A 22,546-nucleotide genomic window follows, 5' to 3' on the forward strand; every position below is an offset into this window, starting at 1 on the left:
TATATATCGTATATACTTGAGTTTTTCAGCCTTTTTTTAGGGCTGAAAATACACCCCTCGGCTTATACTTGAGTCAGTGTATCTGAAGGGCTGCGAGCCTCCATTGTTTAAAAGTTGCGGCTTCCCTCTGGTCCCTGCCGTGATAGGCGTTTCCCATCATACACTGTGTATCCGCCTATCATGGACGTACGTTCTCTTGTTCGAGGATGAAAAGACATCCGTGATTGGCGGAACACTGAACACAGTGTCTGCTGGGAAACTGAGTCCAAAGATGAGAAGACGTCCGTGATAGGCTGCTGGGAAATGCCTATCACGGAACGGGACCCGGAGGAGACCGCGACTTTTAAACAATGAATGGACGCCTGCAGCCTGTCAAGAATTGTAGGTACACTGACTCGGGCACAGGGAGGCTGCAATAGGCACAGTGAGGTTGGGCACAGTGAGGTTGCAATGGGCACTGTGAGGTGGCAATGGGCACAGTGAGGTTGGGCACAGTGAGGTTGCAATGGGCACAGTGAGGTTAGGCACAGTGAGGTTGCAATGGGTACAGTGAGGTTGGGCACAGTGAGGTTGGGCACAGTGAGGTTGGGCACAATGAGGTTGGGCACAGTGAGGCATGCAAATGGGCACAGTGAGGCGTGAACCTCTTTTCCGCTTACAGTAGCTGCTGCATTCTCACCCTGGGCTTATACTCGAGTCAATACGTTTTCCCATTTTTTTGGGGGTAAAATTAGGTACCTCGGCTTATACTCGAGTATATACGGTAGTTCTACAATGTATGTTTTACCACATATTACTACAACGCAAAAGTGTGAAATTAGGCAAAATGAGGCAACACATCTATTATTCCTCCGGGAAATATGGTGTTATACAGGTGAATGCTTTACAAATAACAGTTTAATTGGCACAAAACACTGCGTGTCACCATTAATAATATGTCTGAACGCATTCTACAAATAATGTGCTCTAAAGCTAAATAAAAGCCATCAGATGAAAAAAAGGAAAGCCCTTTAACAATTCAGTATAGGAAACAGGCCACCAGTATGTCCACCAAGCCATACACCTCATGTAAAATGTAAGTTACAAATTGTAGTTCTGAATTTTCATTTTAAAACTCCAACATCTATTTGACATTTGAAAAAAAAATTGACAAGTGACCAATGTACGCCTTTTCAGCTCACTGATAAATACATTCTATGTGAAAACAGGAATATTATATACAAAAGGCATATAGACATAGTAAGGAAAAGCAACAAATAGCTTTTCCGTAATACAGTTCCAGTATTTGCTATGACATTTTCTCACAACCGAGACACATATATTATGGGATTTTAAAACATTTCAGTTTCAGAACACAGATGCATGGTGCTTCTTACCCCTTCCAAAGGCATCGTTTTCTTTGGAAACAGCCTGTAGTTTGATTCATGGTTTGATTTCTGCTCACGAGACCTTCTGAAGGAGTCCTGGGCAAAAAGCCCTCCCATTCTTTGAAAGGAATTTTTTCTCATCAGGCCTTTCCCACTTTTTATACCTTCCAGTAGGCGTACTAACAACAAGTTTGCTGGCAGCTCTTCTATGCTGCAATGTACTGGGGTCCTGCATTCTGGGCACCTCAGCTCTTTTCTAGCTTTCAGAATCCGCTGCAAGCATGGTTGACAGAAGGTGTGCTGACATGGCAACACCTTTGCCGTAGCATCCAATTTTCCCAAGCACACAGGGCAGTCCAGGAGATCAAGAATGACCAAATCATCCATGTTGGTTGATCAGAAGATCACATCGATATAGTCATCCTACCATAAAAAAAAAAAAAAAATACAATTAGATCACTAGGTGCTCAATTCACTATTTGGTTCCAGTCATTCTTGAATTAGGAAGTCTCGATCCCTATAGTGTAGATATGAATGAGTTGTTATTGTGCACAGCCATTCCTCATGAGACACTTTGCAATGCACCTTAGTTTTATAGCTCAGTTTCAAGTGAGTCATTTGTGATTCACAAATACAAAAGAATTTATAAAACGCTGCTGTTTTCTCTTCGTGTGCCTGTCAGGATCAGAGCTGTGCATTGCAGAAACACTATGCCACAAGTACATGTTCTTTGCAGCACAGAGGTAATGTACAAATCAGCAGCTCTTGTATTTTCTATAGCCATAAAACACAACAATCTTTATGTACTGTATTTAACCACTTCCATACCAGACACTTACGCACCTTCCCGCCCAAGCCAATTTTCAGCTTTCAGCACTGTCGCTCTTTGAATGGCAATTGCGCGGTCGTGCGACGTGGCTCCCAAACAAAATTGGCGTCCTTTTTTCCCCACAAATAGAGCTTTCTTTTAGTGGTATTTGATCAGCTCTGCGTTTTTTTTTTTTTTGCGCAACAACTAAAAAAAAGCCGGAAAATTTTGAAAAAAAATTCCGTTTTTATTTTTTTCTGTAAATTTTTTGTAAATAAGTAAGTTTTCTCTTTCAATTGCGGGCACTGATATGGCGGCACTGATGGGCACCGATGAGATGGCACTGATAGACATCGATGAGGTAGTACTGACGGGCACAGATGAGGTGGCACTGATTGGCAGCACTGGTATGCGGCACTGATGGGCACACATAGGCGGCACTGATGGGCACTCATGGGCGGCACTGATGGGCACTCATGGGCGGCACTGGGCACTCATAGGCGGCACAGATGGGCACTCATGGGCGGAACTTATGGGTGGCACTGATGGATACTTATGGGTGGCACAGATGGGCACTGGGCATGGATGGGCACTGTGGGGTGGCACTGATGGACACTGTGGGGTGGCACTGATGGACACTTGGGGTGGCACTGATGGACATTGTGGGGCAGCACTGATCTACCCATGTTGCCAGTCAGTGCCCATTTGTGGGCACTGATTGGCATCTTTTTTTTTTTTAAAAAAAAGCATTTTTTTTTTCAATGCTTTTTTATTTGTTTGGCCCACCCTGGTGGTCCAGGGTGGGCTTCCCTGGTGGTCCAGTGTGGCGATTCGAGGAGGGGCTGTGCTGATAAACAATAAGCGCGAACCCCCCTGTCAGGAGAGCCGCCGATCGGCTCTCCTATACTCGCATCTGTCAGACGCGAGTGAGGAAGAGCCATCAACGTCTCTTCCTGTTTACATCGTGATCAGCCGTGATTGGACACGGCTGATCACGTGGTAAAGAGTCTCCGCCGGAGGCTCTTTACCGAGAACGGAGATGCAGGGTGTCAGACTGACACCCCGCATAACCGATCGCCGCGCTGCGCGCCCCCACGCGCACGCACGGCATGAAATCCTGCAGGACGTCCATGGACGTCCTGTCAGGATTTCAGAACCACTTCCCGGACGTAAATCGGCCATAGGCCGGGCGGGAAGTGGTTAAAGTATAACTAAAACTTTTTTTACATTTTGGACAAGCGAAGATAAAAACCCATTAAGTTTTAACTGCTTTCTGTGTCCCCCCCCCCCCATTAGAGAGACTCGTCCTCTCTATTTGTCCTGTTTACCATTATCATTGAAAGTGAAAGTTAAAGAAAATCCCAAATTTTGGGTTGTCCCCAGAAAAGTAATGGAGGGAAAATATTCCAATGGAGATACTAACTCTGGTGTCCTAGGGGGCGGGCCAGGGCTGTCTTAATTAGAGGGCACACCTGGGCACTGCCCAGGGGCCCCAGCTGCATGGAGGGTCCCTGTACTTTCTCCAAAGCAGCTGGTCCTTGAGCCCACACTGCCCTGAAATTGGGGACCCCATGATGGCACTGAGAGTGATGGATACACAGGGGAGGCAGGCTGGCAGCGGTGGACCGTGCTATGCAGAACGATACCTATTATTTCACAGCCAGCAGGGAGGGGCAGGGCCAGAGCACCAGTAATGCTCTGAGCCCGCCCCATGCAGCTTGAATACTCAGGACTCAAAATGTGCGGATTTGGAGCTGGAGTGGGAGCTGCTGAGTTGGAAGCACTGAGAGCCCACCTGTGGAAGTAGCATTGTGGACGGTGTCATGGTGATCCCAGCTGTCCAGCACTTTTTGCACCGAAAGGCTTGAAATGTATGGAGGGATTCTCCCTCCTCTGCCCCTCCTTCTGCCTGCTTGATTGGTATAGGCGAGTGCAGTGCTGGAGGTGGGCACAGAGCCAAAAGTTTACATGCACTGTATCTCCACTGAAAAAGGGGGGTACTACATGGATGGAATAATGGTGCTGAGGGAAATCAAAGGTGTATGGGGGAAAACAAGGCTGAGGGGAGATCTGGGGTGTATGGGGGTAGCAATGCTTGGGGTAGCTTGGGTGGCTATAGTGCTAGAGGTTTCTGGGATGTAGAGAGGCCACAGTGTAGGGGTATCAGAGATGTAGTAGGCTCACAATACAAAGGGTATCTTATGGTATATGGTTACAGTGCTGGGGGGAATATCTAGGGTGTAGAGGGGTCAGATTGCTGGGGGGATTTCTGAGGTGTAGAGGGGTCAGAGTTCTGGAGGGATATCTAGGGTGTAGAGGGGTCAGAGTGCTGGGGGAATATCTGGGGCGTAGAAGGATCAGAGTGTTGGGGGGGGGGGGGGTGTCTGGGGTGTAGAGGGGTCAGAGTGCTGGGGGGGATATCTGGTGTGTAGAGGGGTGGGAGTGCTGGGGGAAAATCTGGGGTGTAGAGGGGTCAGATTGCTGGGGGGATATCTGGGGTGTAGAGGGGCCATAGTGCTGTGGAGGCATCAATCTAGCAGATATATTATAAGCACAGGACAGCTTTGTTACTTTATGTATGTAGTATTTTCCCACTGTTTCTTTGCTGTACAGAATGATTTTTCATGTAGTTAATGCAGAGCTCCACCCAGAAGGGGAAGCTCCGCTTGTCTGCCTCCTACCTACTGATGTCTGTTTACCTGCACTGTATCCATTGTAGGGGCCCCAGAGCATTACTTTGCACAGGGGCCCATGATGCTATTACGATGAATTCCCTTAATTTGCAGGGATTTTATCTCACTTCCTGTTTTGGCTATGGGACAGGATATGAAGGTAAATCTTCCCAATGGGACACAGTTACCAAAAGAAAGCTGACAGGGGTTGCAACCCCCCCCCCCCCCCCATTACTCTATCTAAAATGAAAAAACGTTCTGCCTATAGGTCTATACTTTAAATGTGACTATGTTTGCATATGGACAAAGCCTCAGTGTAACAATGTGCATACTTCTGCTCTCCTGCTTTTCTTAGTAATCTATATTAAATAGGCACATGACCAGTAAAATTTTGCAGTATCTTGGAAAGAGTTCACTGAAAACATTCTAGGGCCTGTTCACACCACTGCTTTGCATTACTGTGCATTTTGTTAGGGAAGCTAATTAGTCACTTGAATAGGCTGCCCATTACACCTGGCTGGATTAACACCTATGCATTTTTAGTGCATTTTGCAGATTTGCACTACAGAATGTGTTCCTTAGGAAACCAGGTTAAAATGGACTGTAGTGCAAATCTTCAAAATACAAAAAGCACTAAAAATTCATAGGTGTGAATCCAACCTTAAGCCTCGTACACACGCTCGGTTTTCTCGGCAAGAACCAGCAAGAAAACTGCTGGCAGAGCTTTCTTGCCGAGTATACCGAGTGTGTGTACGAGGCTTTCAGGTTTCTCGTCTGGAAATCTGCCCAGAATCTTGACGAGAAATATAGAGATCCTGCTCTCTATTTTCTCGTCGAGATTCTTGTCGGCCTGTTTCCCAACGAGAAACCTGTGCGTCTGTATACTTACCTGTCGCCGTTTAAACTCGCGCATGCTCGAAATGACTTTGACGCATGCGCAGTAGCTTCCACGGCATAGGTAGGGTGAAGCAAGATGGCAGCGACGGCATCGATTGTGACGAGCGCATTCTTGTCAGACGCAATCACATCACTGCGTTCTTGCCTTTCAAAATAACTGCGGTTCTTTTGAATGGAGTGTGTGTACACTCGAGCGGCAAGAGATTCTTGCCAAGAATCTCGTCAGGAAAAACTACGTTTTTTTCCTGACGAGATTCTTGCCCGTGTGTACGAGGCTTCAGGTCTGAAACTGTGCAGAAAGCATTTTTAGCAGCACAACGCAAGTGCACTGAGAATGTGCATTGAGCTGCCATTCAGCATCAATGATACTGCATGGTACCAATGCATGCAACACAGGTGTTACTGCACAAGGGATAATACAAAAGGAAATGTGCATGTATTGAAGAGTTGGACTGCATGGCCCGGATTCACGTAGCACTTACGCCGACGTATCTCGAGATACGCTGCGTAAGTGCACATATGCGCCGTCGTATCTATGCACCTGACTCTGAAAGCAAGATACGCCTGTAAATATGCTTCATCCGACCGACGTAAGTTTCCTACGCCGTCGTATCGTGGGCGCATATTTACGCTGGCCGCAAGGGGCGCTCCCATTGATTTACGATTCGAATATGCAAATGAGTGAGATACGCCGATTCACGATTGTACTTGCATTAATATACACGGTTTACGGAAGTCGAACGTCCGGCGTAAAGTTGCGACTCATAAAGACTCGTGTAAGTCAGCAGCATCAATGCAAATGGCTGCACCAGGGAACACAGCCGTAGTTTTTTACATCGTTTATGTAGTACGTGAATAGGGCTAGTCGTAGGTTATGTTCAAGTCGTAGGCAGTGATTCGACGTAACTTAGGCAGTTGTTTTGACGTGATTCTGAGCATGCGCCGTTCGTTATTCGTATCTTAATGGCGCTCGGCCCATCATTTACATGGGGTCACGCCTCATTAGCATGGCTCACGCCCACTGACACTTACGACGAGTTACGCCGAGGGAATCCAGCGTAGATTAGGGAGCAAGTGCTTTGTGAATACTGTGCTCGCTGCTCTGCGCTACGTCGGCGTAGCGTATATTCGATACGCTACACCGGCATAACTATGCGTCAAGGTATGTGAATCCGGGCCCAAGTGTCTTTATTTTTATTTTGCTCTTATGAACACTTTTAGCTACGGTAGTGCCCAGGTTGAATTCTGTCGTCAGAAAATTTTCTGATGGTGAGTACCCTCTTCACTTTTGATTTGAGACTAGCATCCAACAAAAAACTTATAAAAATTCATCTAATAATCTGACCGTGTGTACAATGCTTAATGCCCCATACACACAAGCGGAATTTCCTCCAGCAAAAGTCTGATGTGAACTCTTCATCGGAAATTCCGACCGTGTGTATGCTTCATCAGACTTTTGGTGTCGGAATTTCCGCCAGCAAAAGTTTGAGAGCAGGTTCTCAATTTATCAGAAAAAAATCCTATCGGAAAATGTGTTCGTCTGTACAGGAAAAAAAACATGCATGCTCGGAAACAATTTGCTGCATGCTCGGAAGAATTAAAATTATTTTTCTCACCTTGTCGTAGTGTTGCACGTCACCGCGTTCTTAACGCTCAAAAGTTCAGAGAACTTTTGTGTGACAGTGTGTATGCAAGCCAAGCTTGAGCAGAATTCCGTCGAAAAACCATCCAACTTTTTTCCAACGGAAATTCCGCTTGTGTGTACAGAGCATGGCCCAGATTCAAGAGGCTATTGCGCCGCACAACCATAGGTTGCGCGGCGCAATAGCTGTTTTGCTCCCGCGTAGCGAATGCCCCTGATTCAGGAACATCGCTACGCGGACTGCAGCCTAGGATATGACAGGCATAAGCCTCCTTATGCCTTCATATCTCAGGCTGCATTCTTGCGTTGTCCGCTAGGGGGCGCGGCCATTGTGATCGGCGTATAGTATGCAAATTGCATACTACCACCAATTCACAAAAGTTGCGCGGGCCCTGCGCACGCAAGGTACGGAGTTTCCGTACGGCGACTTTAGCGCAAGGTTGCTCCTGCTAATAGCATTTACATCATTTACATTAGGCGCCCTTACGCCGGGCTAATTAGCATAGCGCCCGCGCAAATTTACGGAGCTACTGCTCCGTGAATCGCGGGCAAATCAAAATATTTGCGTGGGCGCAGAGCAAAAATCGTTGCCCTTTGCCCACGCAAATATTGCGCGGATCTACCTGAATCTGGCCCCATAAGTCTAGCACCATAAACCAACAGGATTAAAACTGCATTTACTTCACCTACTCTTTGTTGTAACTGAGAGCAGCCAGTGTATGCCTAACAGGCAATTATGCACCACACCTATTATAAATGTTTATACACACAACATACACACATAATTAAAATACATGGTAAATAAGTTTCTGTTTCAAATGATTTGAATTTGCAGACGTCAACTCACATGAAATCAAAGAAAAAAAAAAGTATTAGAAAAAAAAACACAGAAGATGCACAGAAAAACATGTTGAAACAGCAGTAGTAAGGAGTGGAAGTTAAACATTCCATCCTCAGTATGAAAGATATCAGCTAGATTAAAATTAACAATGGACTCCAGCCAGGACTTGGTGTTTTTGTTATTTTAAAACTGTAAACGATCTTAATAATTTGACCATCTAATACTACTACTGCTTCCCACTGTCCCAGTCAAGTCCATCTGAGATATTCATACATTTGCAACATCACCAAATTATGTCGACAGCCCCAAAACTTTTGAGTTCAGTGTTAATATCTGAAATCAAATGATACTACAGCATAAAGTCATGTTCATAAATGACATGGCAAAACATGCTCTAACATGTTTGGATGGAGGAACTATAGTGTCCTGCACAGAGTCCTGACCTCAACCCTATTGAACAACATTGTGATGAATGCTAATGCAGATTGAAAGTCAGGCCTTCTCATCCAACATCACTACCTGACCTCACAAATGCCCTGGTGGCTGAATGGTTACAAACCCCTACAAACACACTTTTAGGGCCAGATTCACATAGAACTGCGGCGGCGTAACGTATCGTAGATACGTTACACTGCCGCAAGTTTTCATTGCAAGTGCCTGATTCACAAAGCACTTACGATGAAAACTACGCCGCGGCCTCCGGTGCAAGGCGGGCCAATTCAAATGGGCGTGTGCCATTTAAAATAGGCGCGCTCCCGCGCTGGACCTACTGCGCATGCTCCGTTTCCTAACTCCCGCCGTGCTTTGCGCGCCGTGACGTCATTTTTTCGAACGGCGACGCGCGTAGCGTAATTCCGTATTCCCGGACGTGTTACGCAAACTATGTTACATTTAAAATTTCGACGCGGGAACGACGGCCATACTTTAGACAGCAATACGATTGCTGACTAAAGTTAGGGCAGGTCAAATAACGACTAAAATTGCGACGGGAAACTTGACTACGGACGACGTAGCGAACGCGAAAATCCGTCGGGGATCCGCCGTAACTGCTAATTTGCATACCCGACGCTGGTTTACGACGCAAACTCCACCCAGCGGCGGCCGCGGTATTGCATCCTAAGATCCGACAGTGTAAAACAATTACACCTGTCGGATCTTATGGATATCTATGCGTAACTGATTCTATGAATCAGTCGCATAGATAGAAACAGGGATACGACGGCGTATCAGGAGAAACGCCGTTGTATCTCTTTGGTGAATCTGGCCCTAAAATCTTGTGGACAGCGAGATTGGTTATACCGCAGCACAGGCGGTCAATACAACCCCCCTTGGTGAACGAATGGGCTATAGAAATGGATTTTATAGAGAGGATGTAGACACTCCTAGCACATGATTTGGATATATACGAAAAATGCCACCAGATGTGGGCCCCCTGGAGGATGTATAGGGAAACAACAAGAAATTGAAAACTTCTAGGGAAATAAAGTAATGACTATAGATGTGATAAGTAAAGTTTCATTATAGGACGTTTATTTGTATCCTACCACCCTTCTTTTTTTTTTCTTAGTTGTGTGTACTAGTTTTGTAATCTGCTCGATGAAATGATTGCGCCATCTACGTACATATAATTTTGTGTATATATGAATTTGCCCAGGCATGAACTTGTTTATATTTGTATAATAATTTGTTTATGTTTGTATGATAATTTTCAATAAAATCTGATTAAATTAAATCTTGTGGCACACCCTTCGAGACATAGAAGGGGCAAATCCGTGTTAAGGCTAACGGTTTTAGAATCGTATTGGCATATAGGCATGATTGCTCGCTGTCTGGCCATATAGTTACAAACATTCAGTCATCAGTCTTTTTGGATATTTTAATGTAGGTTATGGCAGATACCTTTAAAATTAGTTCTTAAATGTGGAGGCTGCATTTGTTTTCATTTTTCATATTAAATTTAAATTTTCTGCAAGTACAGAAATCATTGGTTGATCATTTTAGAAATGTAGCATTGTTTTGGATTCCTGTTTGCAGAATTGAAATCTCAGTGTTACCAGCTTTATTGTTTTACTTCTAAACTGTATAACATTCCACCATACTTTGTTGAGTAGGGCAAAGGGGAGAGAAGGGGTTGTTTTGTGGTCCCACCCTAGGGTGAGTGAGTGTTGTCACAGGACAGGAAATTGTGTTTTTTCTTCTGTGTAGAGTGTATAGAGAGGGTGCTTCTAAGTGTACGCAGTGTACACTGTTTAACTTTTGTTTGAAAACTGTAGATCACAACATGCTCAAAAGGCCTAAAATATGTTGAATTGTCATTTAATGTGCTTTATTAAAGGAATCTTCTTAGATTATTTTGGAGTGTGATAATTGGAGAAAACCAAAGAATAAAATGGCCTCTTGCTATTATGAACTATAATGTCAAATTTAGTAGAAAGGGAGGATGGGACTTTTAAGGTGCCAAGATATACAGTGGGGATCGGAAGTTTGGGCACCCCAGGTAAAAATTTGTATTAATGTGCATAACGAAGCCAAGGAAAGATGGAAAAATCCGCAAAAGGCATCAAATTACAGATTAGACATTCTTATAATATGTCAAAAAAGTTAGATTTTATTTCCATCATTTACACTTTCAAAATTACAGAAAACAAAAAAATAACGTCTGGAAAAGTTTGGGCACCCTGCAGAATTTATAGCATGCACTGCCCCCTTTGCAAAGCTGAGACCTGCCAGTGTCATGGATTGTTCTCAATCATCATCTGGGAAGACCAGGTGATGTCAATCTCAAAGGTTTTAAATGCCCAGACTCATCTGAACTTGCCCCAACAATCAGCACCATGGGTTCTTCTAAGTAGTTGTCTAGAAAACTGAAACTGAAAATAGTTGACGCTCACAAAGCTGGAGAAGGCTATAAGAAGATAGCAAAGCATTTTCAGATGTCAATATCCTCTGTTCGGAATGTAATTAAGAAATGGCAGTCATCAGGAACAGTGGAAGTTAAAGCAAGATCTGGAAGACCAAGAAAAATATCAGACAGAACAGCTCGCAGGATTGTGAGAAAAGCAATTCAAAACCCACGTTTGACTGCACGATCCCTCCAGAAAGATCTGGCAGACACTGGAGTTGTGGTACACTATTCCACTATAAAGAGATACTTGTATAAATATGGTCTTCATGGAAGAGTCATCAGAAGAAAACCTCTTCTACATCCTCACCACAAAAATCAGCGTTTGAACTTTGCAAATGAACATATAGACAAGCCTGATGCATTTTGGAACCGATGAGGTTAAAATAGAACTTTTTGGCCGGAATGAGCAAAGGTACATTTGGAGAAGAAAGGGCACAGAATTTAATGAAAAGAACCTCTGTCCAACTGTTAAACATGGGGGTGGATCAATCATGCTTTGGGGTTGTATTGCAGCCAGTGGCACAGGGAACATTTCACGAGTAGAAAGGAAAAATGGATTTAATAAAATTTCAGCAAATTTTGGATGGTAACTTGATGCCATCTGTGAAAAAGCTGAAGTTAAAGAGAGGATGGCATCAACAAATGGATAATGATCCTAAACACACCTCAAAATCCATGGGGGATTACATCAAGAGGCGTAAACTGAAGGCATGGCCTTCACAATCGCCTCACCTCAACATAATTGAAAATCTATGGATAGACTTTAAAAGAGCAGTGCGTGACAGACAGCCCAGAAATCTCAAAGAACTGGAAGACTTTTGTAAGGAAGAATGGGCAAAGATACCTCAAACAAGAATTAAAAAGACTCTTGGCTGGCTACAAAAAGCGTTTACAAGCTGTGATACTTGCCAAAGGGGGCAGTACAAGATATTAACTCTGCAGGGTGCCCAAACTTTTGCAGACACCATTTTTTTGTTTTCTGTAATTTTGAAAGTGTAAATGATGGAAATAAAATCTAACTTTTTTTTGACATATTATAAGAATGTCTAATCTGTAATTTGATGCCTTTTGGAGATTTTTCCATCTTTCCTTGGCTTTGTTATGCACATTAATACAAATTTTCACCTGGGGTTCCCAAACTTTCGATCCCCACTGTAGATACAACATGAATATCAAAAAATATCAAAATGTATTTAAACATATTTAAAATCATCATAATATCATCATACAATATCCATGTGATATAAAGATAGCAGTCACTCCTTGCTTTACATGTTTCGCCATAACAATGGCTTCCTCAGGAGGCCCTTGAAAAGTACTGCATGTACAATCACTATGAATTGCGAACAACATATTAGAAACATAAACAACTGATTAAAAAATAACAAATGCATGAACAAATCAACAAATATTTCAAAAAAGCATAGGCTGAGAATTGACCCAGGTGTTCATTTACCTGAATAATGATGAATATCTTATGCAATCAAAAACTACGGCTCAGATGTCAGGAGGAAGTTTATATAAAGGAGATATTTGGTGAAACCACAGAGGAGGACAAAAAGATTCCAAAACAAAATGCCTATCCAAGAAGAGGATATACTATAAATCCACAGTTATAAGGACCAAACCAACATATAATAATGGGACTAATATGCTTGACCTACCGGTATACCCAACACCACTAGGTCATTGGTTACTGGCAAACCAGCATTTGTCCTCCTCTGTGGCTTTACCAAATATCTCCTTTATATAAATATCCTCCTAACATCTGAGCCATAGTTTTTGATTGCATAAGATAGTCATTATTATACAGGTAAGGCAATACCCGGGTCAATTCTCAGCCTATACATTTTTGACATATTTGTTGATCTGTTCATGCATTTGTTATTTTTTAGACTCCTTGCACACTGGGCTTAAAAAAACGTCTGTTCTTTTTGGAGTAAAAAACGTCCATATAGAGCATTTTTTGTACAAAGTTTAGACGAGTTTAGGAGAGTTTTACGTTTTTTCTGCCAGTGAGCTCCAATCAGAAACGCGAATGAGAAGGTTTTTTTTTCCTGCCTCTAAACGTTGTTCTCAAAAATATGCCTGTAAACGTCCTAATGTGTATGGACACATAGGATAACATTGAGTTGCTTCTACAGGCAGAACAACAAACTCCTGTAGAAGCAACATTTTTTATTCCAGTGTGCATGGAGCCTGAATCAGTTGTTTATGTTTCTAGTACTCTTCAAGGGTCCCCGTGAGGAAGCCATAGTTATGGCGAAACATGTAGAGCAAGGAGTGACTGCTATTTTTATATCACATGGATATTGTATGATGATATTATGATGATTTGTAATTATGTTTAAATACAGTTTGATATTTTTTATATTCATGTTGTATCTACAGTATATCTTGGCACCTTAAAAGTCCCCCCCCCTCCCTTTCTACAACATTTTTGATAATTTAGGGATGTGGTGCCGTTGGCTTTCTAACATCCAGCACTAAATAATATATCATGTCAAATCCCAATGTTATAGTCAACTAAAAAAGTGAGCACATTTTGATCAACATTTTTCAAACAACTGGCAAATAGGGTACACTTAGAATTAATTTCTCTCTATTAACTCTTTACATATTTGACAGAACTGCAAAATGGTGCCTTATATGGCCACCAGAAACCATATTATTTTACTTTTCTAGCCGACGCCTGCATCGACCATCTGGAAGGATTAGGTCTGCAGCAACTAATACAAGGCCCCACTCATGCCTCAGGCCATACGCTCAATCTCATTTTCAAACAAGATTTGGAAATTGACGTCCTGGACAATGAGCCGCAACCATGGACCGATCACTATGCCATCAAATTCACAATCACCAAAAACGCCAGCCCAAAAAATGACAAAACCGGTGACAACTCACTGGACTAGATCTCAGAAGAAACTCCACTCGGAACTCTTCAAAACAACACTAGGGAACAAAATAAAAACAACCCAACAAAAACAAACAGCCACAGAAACACTTGACGCCATCAACAAGGCGCTGCTACAGTCAGCTGACTTAGTAGCGCCAAAACGCAAAACTTGCATCCGGAAAAACAACTCCAGCTGGTTTAATGGCCAGCTGACGTTGCTAAAGCAAGAGCGTAGAAGAGCAGAAGCTGCGTGGAAAAGGTGCTCTTCAGATAAAAACCACACCATTTATAAGATAATAACAAAGAAATATCACAAAGAAATCTTTACGGCCAAAAAAAAATATTTCTCCAACATCGTCGCAAATGCCCTTAACCGCCCCCGAGAACTCTTCAAGCTGGTCACTCAGACTATGAATCCTGCTTGTTTAGAGGCCCCCAATTCTGATTCACAAGAATTTTGCAACGAATTATCGGATTATTTCATTAATAAAATTGAAAAAATCTGTGAAAGTATTCAGCAAAATGGAACCGTCACCAACTCCCCCCAAATCACAAACCTAATACCCACATAAATCAGCCGCAATCACCAAAATTCACTCTAAACCCCATTTCCATCAATGCCACTAAAAATATAATCGGGACTCTGCGTAATAGCACAGCACCCAATGATATCATCCCCACTAAACTGCTGAAAGAAAGTGCCGATATACTGGCACCAGCTATCACGCAGCTCATAAACCAATCATTCAAGGAGGGCATGGTGCCCACCTTGCTGAAACAAGGTACAATAAAACCAATTCTAAAAAAACCTACCCTCGACCCCAAAGACCCAAACAACCGGAGGCCCATAACAGGTCTAAATGTTTTCTCCAAGGTGATGGAGAAAGTAGTTGTACAACAGCTGCAACTGCATTTAGACACCCATAAATTATTCGACCCGTTTCAATCAGGCTTCCGTCCGGGTCACGGAACAGAAACGGCGCTGCTCAAAATATGGGATGACGCTCTAGAGGCCGCAGACGAAGGAGAATCTTGTCTCCCGATACTGCTGGACCTAAGCGCGGCTTTTGACACTGTAGACCACGGACTACTACTGGCTATGCTAGCTGAAGTAGCCAGAGTCGCTGAAGGTGTTTTACCCTGGTTCTCCTCCTTCTTGGAAAACCGATCACAAATAGTGAAACTGGGGTCTTTCACTTCTGAAAAACGTACGGTATCATGCGGAGTCCCTCAGGGATCTCCCTTATCGCCCGTATTGTTTAATATATATCTTCGCCCTCTCTTTGAAATCATCAGTAACCAGAAGTTACTTTACCACTCCTATGCAGACGACACACAACTGTATTTCTGCATCTGCAACAAAAAGGATCATTCTCTTGGACTAGAGAAATGCCTTACTCTAATAGATAACTGGATGACAAACAGTTATCTTAAACTCAACGGTTCAAAAACAGAACTTCTCCTTTTTCACGCTAACCGGAAAAATCGACCCGCGTCAACATGGACTCCCCCGCCCATTCTGGGTAAAACTTTCACCCCTAGCACCAAAGTCAAAAGTCTCTGAGTCATTTTTCGATACCTACATGACAATGGATGCACAAATAGGGTCAGTAGTCAGCGGATCCCACCATCTGCTGCGCCTACTACGCAGACTCACGCCCTTTATCCCGAAAGAGGACATTGCAGTCGTGGTGGGAACAATCATCAATTCCAGACTCGACTACGCAAATGCCCTCTATCTAGGACTCCCCAAATACCAAATCACTCGTCTGCAAGTCGTTCAAAATACGGCCGCTCGACTAGTGACTGGAAAAAAACCATGGGAATCAATCTCACCTTCACTGAGATCCATTCATTGGTTGCCAGTAAAAGACAGAATCACTTTCAAGGCACTCTGTCTAATTCATAAGTGTATTCAAGGCAACGCCCCCCAATATCTATGCGAAAAAATAAAAGCCCATAACCCCAATCGCATTCTGCGATCCACCAATCAAAACCTACTCCAGATACCCAAAGCCAGATACAAGTCCAAAGGAGATCAAAGATTTGCAGTCCAGGGACCTCGCCCTGTGGAATGCACTACCAACCACCATCTGACTGGAGTCGGACCATTTGGCCTTCAGGAGAAAGATTAAAACCCATCTCTTCTGAGGTCAAGGGGTTCCTTACCCATGAAATGGATACATGTGTTGCGCTTTACAAGTCTCTCACTCACTCACATAGTGGGGTACCTTCTTGTGTTTAGCAGTGTAACTGGCATGATCACCACATATAAAAAAAAAGTGTTTGTAAAAAAAAAAAAAATGCATGCAGCCACCACATGTTTGGACTAGTGCAATATATTACATTTTCGTTTTTGGGTTTTGATACACTTTAGCCCCTTGTTTACCAATGTAAATTTATAAATGTCTTGGTATTCAAGGGGCTAAAGCAAGCATCTGCCGCTGTGAGCTTGGTATTGTATTTTTTTTGGCAATCATGTCTAGTGATTCAGGCTGCTATAAAAAAAACTGTAATAAAATATATATCCAAAGCACATGTTGGGCATGCATGTGTATGTAGACAAGCAATTGAACCACGCCATGCCATTTAATGTAGTTGCATGACAGTGTACAATTTTTAAGCTTGGTATCCATTTACGGTACTTTATGCCTATATTTTTGTGAAAAAAATTGTACTATAATATTCTCGTGTGTACTAAAATGTATGTATGTATGTATGTAAGAATTTTTTTTGGACAAATACCAAGTGACATAAAAAATTGCAATTGCTACCATTTTATTCTTCAGGGGTTCTTTCAGAAAATATAAATTTGTTGGGGGGGGGGGGGGGGGGGTTAATGTAAGTTTATGGGGGAAAGGTGCAGATTTAACACAGTCTTAACTTCATTTGTAGAATGTAACATGTTAAAGTAATTGAACCAAGACCAGGGTTTATAAGAATTCCAGTGATATCAGTTATTTGGAATTCATGTCTTAACCTGAAATTTTGACCTAAATTGCCATGCAGGACTAGGTATCCATTATCTATGTACCAACTTCAATAGAATTCAAAAGGGTTTTAGGGAATTACCTTCAATACATCATAATTAGCAACTGCTGTCAACATACAAGGCATGCATTAATGTACTTTTATATGCTAACTAGGGAGAAATGTAGTAATTTCAGAGAAGCTGGTTTTGAAGTCAGGAACATTTCACCTAAACAGAAACTCTTAAATGTACTCTGCTTAGGCAAAATTTGCTTAAATAAATACGTTTTCTTTTTTTTAGCATTCAGGGGTGTTTTTAGGGTATCTGCAGAAATTAAGTGTATTTAATTATTTTTGAGTTCAGTTTTTTTTTGGGGGGGGGCCATCGAGTACTCTTTTTTTTTTTTCATTTTGTGTGTGTTTTTGTGGGAAAAGATTATAAACTAATGTGGCTAATAAGAGGCAATTTTTTGTTCATCCCTAATGCCAGTATAGCAAAAGCTGTGCTCTCTAAATATGATACAGTTTTTTTTTTTTAAGATGATATTTTTATTAAAATAATGATATTTTACAATATAGTAAAGCGATACAAGGGGTTTTAACGCAGACTACTTGGAATACATCCACTGGCCATTAAAAATGTTATACCAAATTACTAAAATTGTGGGTTCAGCTATTTTGTGCAACAGGAAATAAAATAAATATGTGGAAAGTTTTGATTTTTTCACAAAGATGATTTATCATTACCACATTTCATACATGCAATGATTCTTTGCGTTATTTGTTTTTGTACACCATTAAAAACTGTGACGGCTGGCGCTCTATTTTTTGGGGGGGGGCGCAAATAAACTCCACTGGCAGATCCACACTTACCTCATCAAGGCTGTGGCTTCCCTACTCGGTCAATCTGGTTTTAAGACCTGCATTCTATCCTGATTGGCTGGGAGGAGAAGCTGGAAGACAATAACGAATATTGATTCTCTAAGGTCACAAGTGGGTGGGCTTAACCTTTTTGAAGCCAATTAAAGCCTCAGGCTCTAATCATGTGCTTAAAAAAAGAGACTGGTAGAAATCTATGCGCCCGTCTCCCCGCATAAAGATTAGGGTGAAGGCACCCCTTATGGACCAGCTGTCGATTATTAAAAGATACTTGTGTGAATAGTGACAAAGTTGTTCAATCAGCCTGCATACATTTTACTTCGTCTTCCTACTAATTTTAAAGTAAAGCAGCTGGAATGGTACCAGCAGATTGAAGAAAAGTCAATGTAGCACCAATATTTAAAAAAGGGTCAAGATAAATCCCTGGAAATTACAGACCAGTTAGCCTAACATCAATAGTATGCAAGCTCTTGGGGGGTATGATAAGGGACTATATACAAGATTTTTAGTAATCACAACGGTATCATTAGCAGTAATCAGCATGGATTCATGAAGAAACCAAAACCAAACCAATCTATTAAGCTTCTAGGAGGTGAGTTGCCATCTAGAAAAAGGAAGGCCCGTAGACGTGGTGCATTTCGATTTTGCAAAAGCATTTGATACAGTTCCCCATAAACGTTTACTGTACAAGCATAAGGTCCATTGGCATGGACCATAGGGTGAGTACATAGATTGAAAACTGGCTACAGGGGCAAGTTCAGAGGGTACTGATAAATGGGGAGTACTCGGAATGGTCCAGGTGGAAAGTGGGGTCCCCCAGGGGTCTGTCCCGGGACTAATCCTATTTAATTTATTCATAAATGACCTGAAGGATGGCATAAACAGCTCAATCTCAGTATTTTGCGTATGATACTAAGCTAAGGAGGGCGATAACTTCTCCGCAGGATGTTGAAGCCTTGCAAGAAGATCTGAACAAATTAATGGGGTGGGCAGCTACATGGCAAATGAGGTTTAATGTAGAAATATGTAAAATAATGCATTTGGGTGGCAAACATATGAATGCAATCTATACACGGGGGGAGAACCTCTGGGGGAATCTAGGATGGAAAAGGACCCGGGGGTCCTAGTAGATGACAGGCTCAGCAATGGCAAGCAAAGCAAACAGAATATCGGCATGCATTAAAAAGGGGATTAACTCTAGAGATCAAAAAATATTTCTCCCACTCTACAAAGCTTCTTGCACGGCTGCACCTGGAGTATGCCGTCCAGTTGTGGGCACCAGTCCTCAGGAAGGATGTGCTGGAACTGGAGAGAGTCCAGAGAAGGGCAACAAAACTAACAAAGTGACTGGAGGACCTTATTTATGAGGAAAGATTACAAGCACTGAACTTATTCTCTCTGGAGAAGAGACGCTTGAGAGGGGATATGATTTCAATGTACAAATACCGTACTGGTGACCCCACAATAGGGATTAAACTTTTCTGCGAAAGGGAATAAGACACTTAAATTAGAAGAAAAGCTGTTCAACCTTAAACTGCATAGAGGGTTCTTTACTGTAAAAGTGGTTGGGATGTGGAATTCTCTTGCACAGGCAGTGGTTTTAGAAGGGGGTAACAATAATTTCCAAAAACTATTAGATATACACCTGAACAACCACATCATACAGGGATAAACAAAGTAATACTGACATAAAATCACACACATAGGTTGCACTTGATGGACTTGTGTCTTTTTTCAACCTCACCTACTATACCAGGGATATGCAATTAGCGGACCTCCAGCTGTTGCAAAACTACAAGTCCCATCATGCCTCTGACTCTGGTGTCATGCTTGTGGCTGTCAGAGTCTTGCTATGCCTCATTGGAATTGTAGTTCTGCAACAGCTGGAGGTCCGCTAATTGCATATCTCCGTACTATACTATACATGCAGCATGAAAAAGCCAACCAAATGCACTAGTCCAGCGCATCACACTCAAAAATGCCTATGCAATATTTCTATATATTCAATATACTCATTGTAAGCAGTAAGCTGCCATTTTATGTATTGGTCCAGTAAGCCTAGTTTTAAGTTGTATTACATAAAGCTTAAAAACAATTACAAATTTGCTAAATATTATTGTCATAAAATTAGACAGCTTGTCCTCTGTACACAAATGTGCAAAACTTATGATTGTTATTAGGTGCTCTATACAGATTTAGTGCAAGATTACCAACATTTTAGTTGATCTGAAACAGCTGCTAACATTGTTAGATGTATGTAGTAAGACACTGTATATGTGCAAAGTGGAGTAACCCAGAGAAGCCACATTTAAATTGATTGTGACCGCGGTAAAGGGAAGTCCATTTTTGCTGCTATTGGTTTCAAATTTCTGTGCTAATTAACATACAGTATATGTAAATTCTATTAGCTCATGTTTCCTGTATGTTTTAACCCAAATAGGCAACATTTTTTGCAGCCGACTAATGAAAAACGCTCTAGTGTGCTGGGATGCAAACTCATTCTTTTAAGTGAGTGACAGGGAAAAACTATGCACTCTGGGGCAGATCCTCAGAGCGAGTACGCCGGCGTACGTACTTTCAAATTACCTGCGTTGTATCTTTGGTTTGAATCCTCAAACCAAGATACGACGGCATCTGGGTTAGATCCGACAGGTGTACGTCCTCATACGCCTTCGGATCTAAAATGCAATACTTCGGCGTCCGCTGGGTGGCGTTCACGTTGTTTTCCGCGTTGGGTATGCAAATTAGCTATTTCCGATGATCCACCAACATACGCGCGGCCGTCGCATTCTCTTACGTCGTCTCTAGTCGGCTTTTTCTGGCGTATAGTTAAAGCTGCTGTTTTGCGGCGTATAGTTAGACTTGCCATGTTAAGTATGGCCGTCGTTCCCGCGTCGAAATTGTGAATTTTTTTTTATTAGCAGAAGTCGTCCGTGAATCGGGATGGACGTAATTCACGTCTAAGTTAAAAAAAATGACGTTGTTGCGACGTCATTTAGCGCAATGCACGGCGAGAAATTTAGAAACGGAGCATGCGCAGTTCATTCGGCGCGGGGAAGCACTTCATTTAAATGAAACACGCCCCCTAATCGCTGATTTGAATTCCGCCGCCAGAGATACACTACGCCGCCGTAACTTACGGCGCAAATTCTTTGGGGATTCGAACCCGCCAAAAGAAAGTTACAGCGGCATAGCGTATCTCTGATACGCTGCGCCCATCTATTTCTATGTGAATCTGCCCCACTGTTTTTAAGGCAGGTACTGTAAGAAACTACCTAAATCTATGGAAATCCTATAACTTGGATATATCAGAAAAAGGGATCAGTTGGCAATCCTGCTAACATGTTTTCAAAATCTGTGAATGCCACATATAGGTGTGTTCGCTAATTCACTGTTTTACAAAACCAGTACTTAAGGACCATCAACAGATCATGTGTTCCAGTCTTCCAAGCAGTGTCAGAGTTGTATTTATAAACCTCAGTGTACTCCTTTGTGGTGTGTTATTGCATGGCCTTTAAAGTGATTGTAAAGGTTTATTTTAATTTGTTTTAAAAAACAAACATGTCATACTTACCTCCACTGTGCAGCTCGTTTTGCACAGAGTGGCCCCGAACATCCTATTCTGGAGTCCCTCAGTGGTTCTCGCGGCTCCTCCCCGTATTGGATAAGCCCCTAGGAGAAGGGCTCTCCCAAGGGGGTTACCTTATGGTTACGCTCCTGAGTCTAGCATTTGCATCCATAGACACGAATGCCGGACTCGGCCCCGCCCCCAATCGCCTGCATCATTGGATTTGATTGACAGCAGCGGGAGCCAATGGCTGCGCTGCTGTCAATCTATTCAATCAAGAGCTGGAACCACATGGAGAGAATGACGGCGCATCCCTGCCGAGGAGATGAAGGGGCTCAGGTAAGTAAAATGGGGGTGTAAAGGCTTGTGTTTTTTTACCTTAATGCATAGGATGCATTAAGGTGAAAAAACAGAAGCCTTTACAACCCCTTTAACTTGCAGTATATTGAGCATTAAAGTGATATAAAAGGTTTGTTTCAAAAAATAAAATAAATAACAAACATGGTATACTTACCTGCTCTGTGTAATCCTCTTCTTCTCAGGTCCCCTGCTGGGGCTCCTGGCTCCTCCCACTTGTCCAGTGATCCTAATAGTAAGCCGCTTGCTTTGGGGAAACTGGTGCGTACTTTCTCCAAAGCCCCACTCTATGCGTCCATAAGACACAGAGCCGCAGCTCGGCCCTGCTCTCTCCTCATTGGCTTACTGGCTGTGATTGACAGCAGTGGGAGCCAGTGGCTCATGCTGCTGTGTCTCAGCCAATACGGAGAGAAAAAGACACAAGACAGGCAAGGCTGCTGTGCACATAGCTAGAACGAGAGGCAGGGCAGGACTTAGGGTGGTGGGGGACCCTGGGCTTGAGTGTTGAAGGGGCCCCCTGGCGCCGAGAATTGGGGGGAGATCGAAGATGTTGAGCGAGGGGGGGATCATAGTTGTTGAGCGGGGGGGGCGAATTGAAGTTGTTGAGCAGGGGGGCGCATTAAAGTTGTTGAGCGGGGGGTGCGCATTAAAGTTGCTGAGCTGGGGGGGGTGCCTCTCACCTGTGCACGGAATGTATCGGCTCTCTTCCCTTCAGCAGATGTTCACACACAGGGGGGTTTTGCA

The 22,546-nt window shown here is 42.9% G+C and overlaps 1 protein-coding gene across 3 annotated transcripts in view; it reads right to left on the reverse strand.

The window, feature by feature from the left end:
• Positions 1 to 22,546, reverse strand: part of SH3RF2 (SH3 domain containing ring finger 2) — a 201,161-nt gene that overhangs the window by 175,910 nt on the left and 2,705 nt on the right. For 2 of the 3 annotated variants that reach the window (XM_040344589.1, XM_040344586.1), the window contains exon 2: positions 1,377 to 1,790. In XM_040344589.1, the coding sequence (XP_040200523.1) occupies positions 1,377 to 1,754 (378 nt within the window). In that variant the 5' untranslated portion in view covers positions 1,755 to 1,790. Of the gene's footprint in view, positions 1 to 1,376; positions 1,791 to 17,871; positions 17,952 to 22,546 lie in introns of all 3 variants that reach the window. The other variant, XM_040344588.1, reaches the window with a different exon arrangement.

This window comes from Rana temporaria, chromosome 3 (genome assembly GCF_905171775.1).
Source record: "Rana temporaria chromosome 3, aRanTem1.1, whole genome shotgun sequence".
NCBI classification, from domain to species: domain Eukaryota; kingdom Metazoa; phylum Chordata; class Amphibia; order Anura; family Ranidae; genus Rana; species Rana temporaria.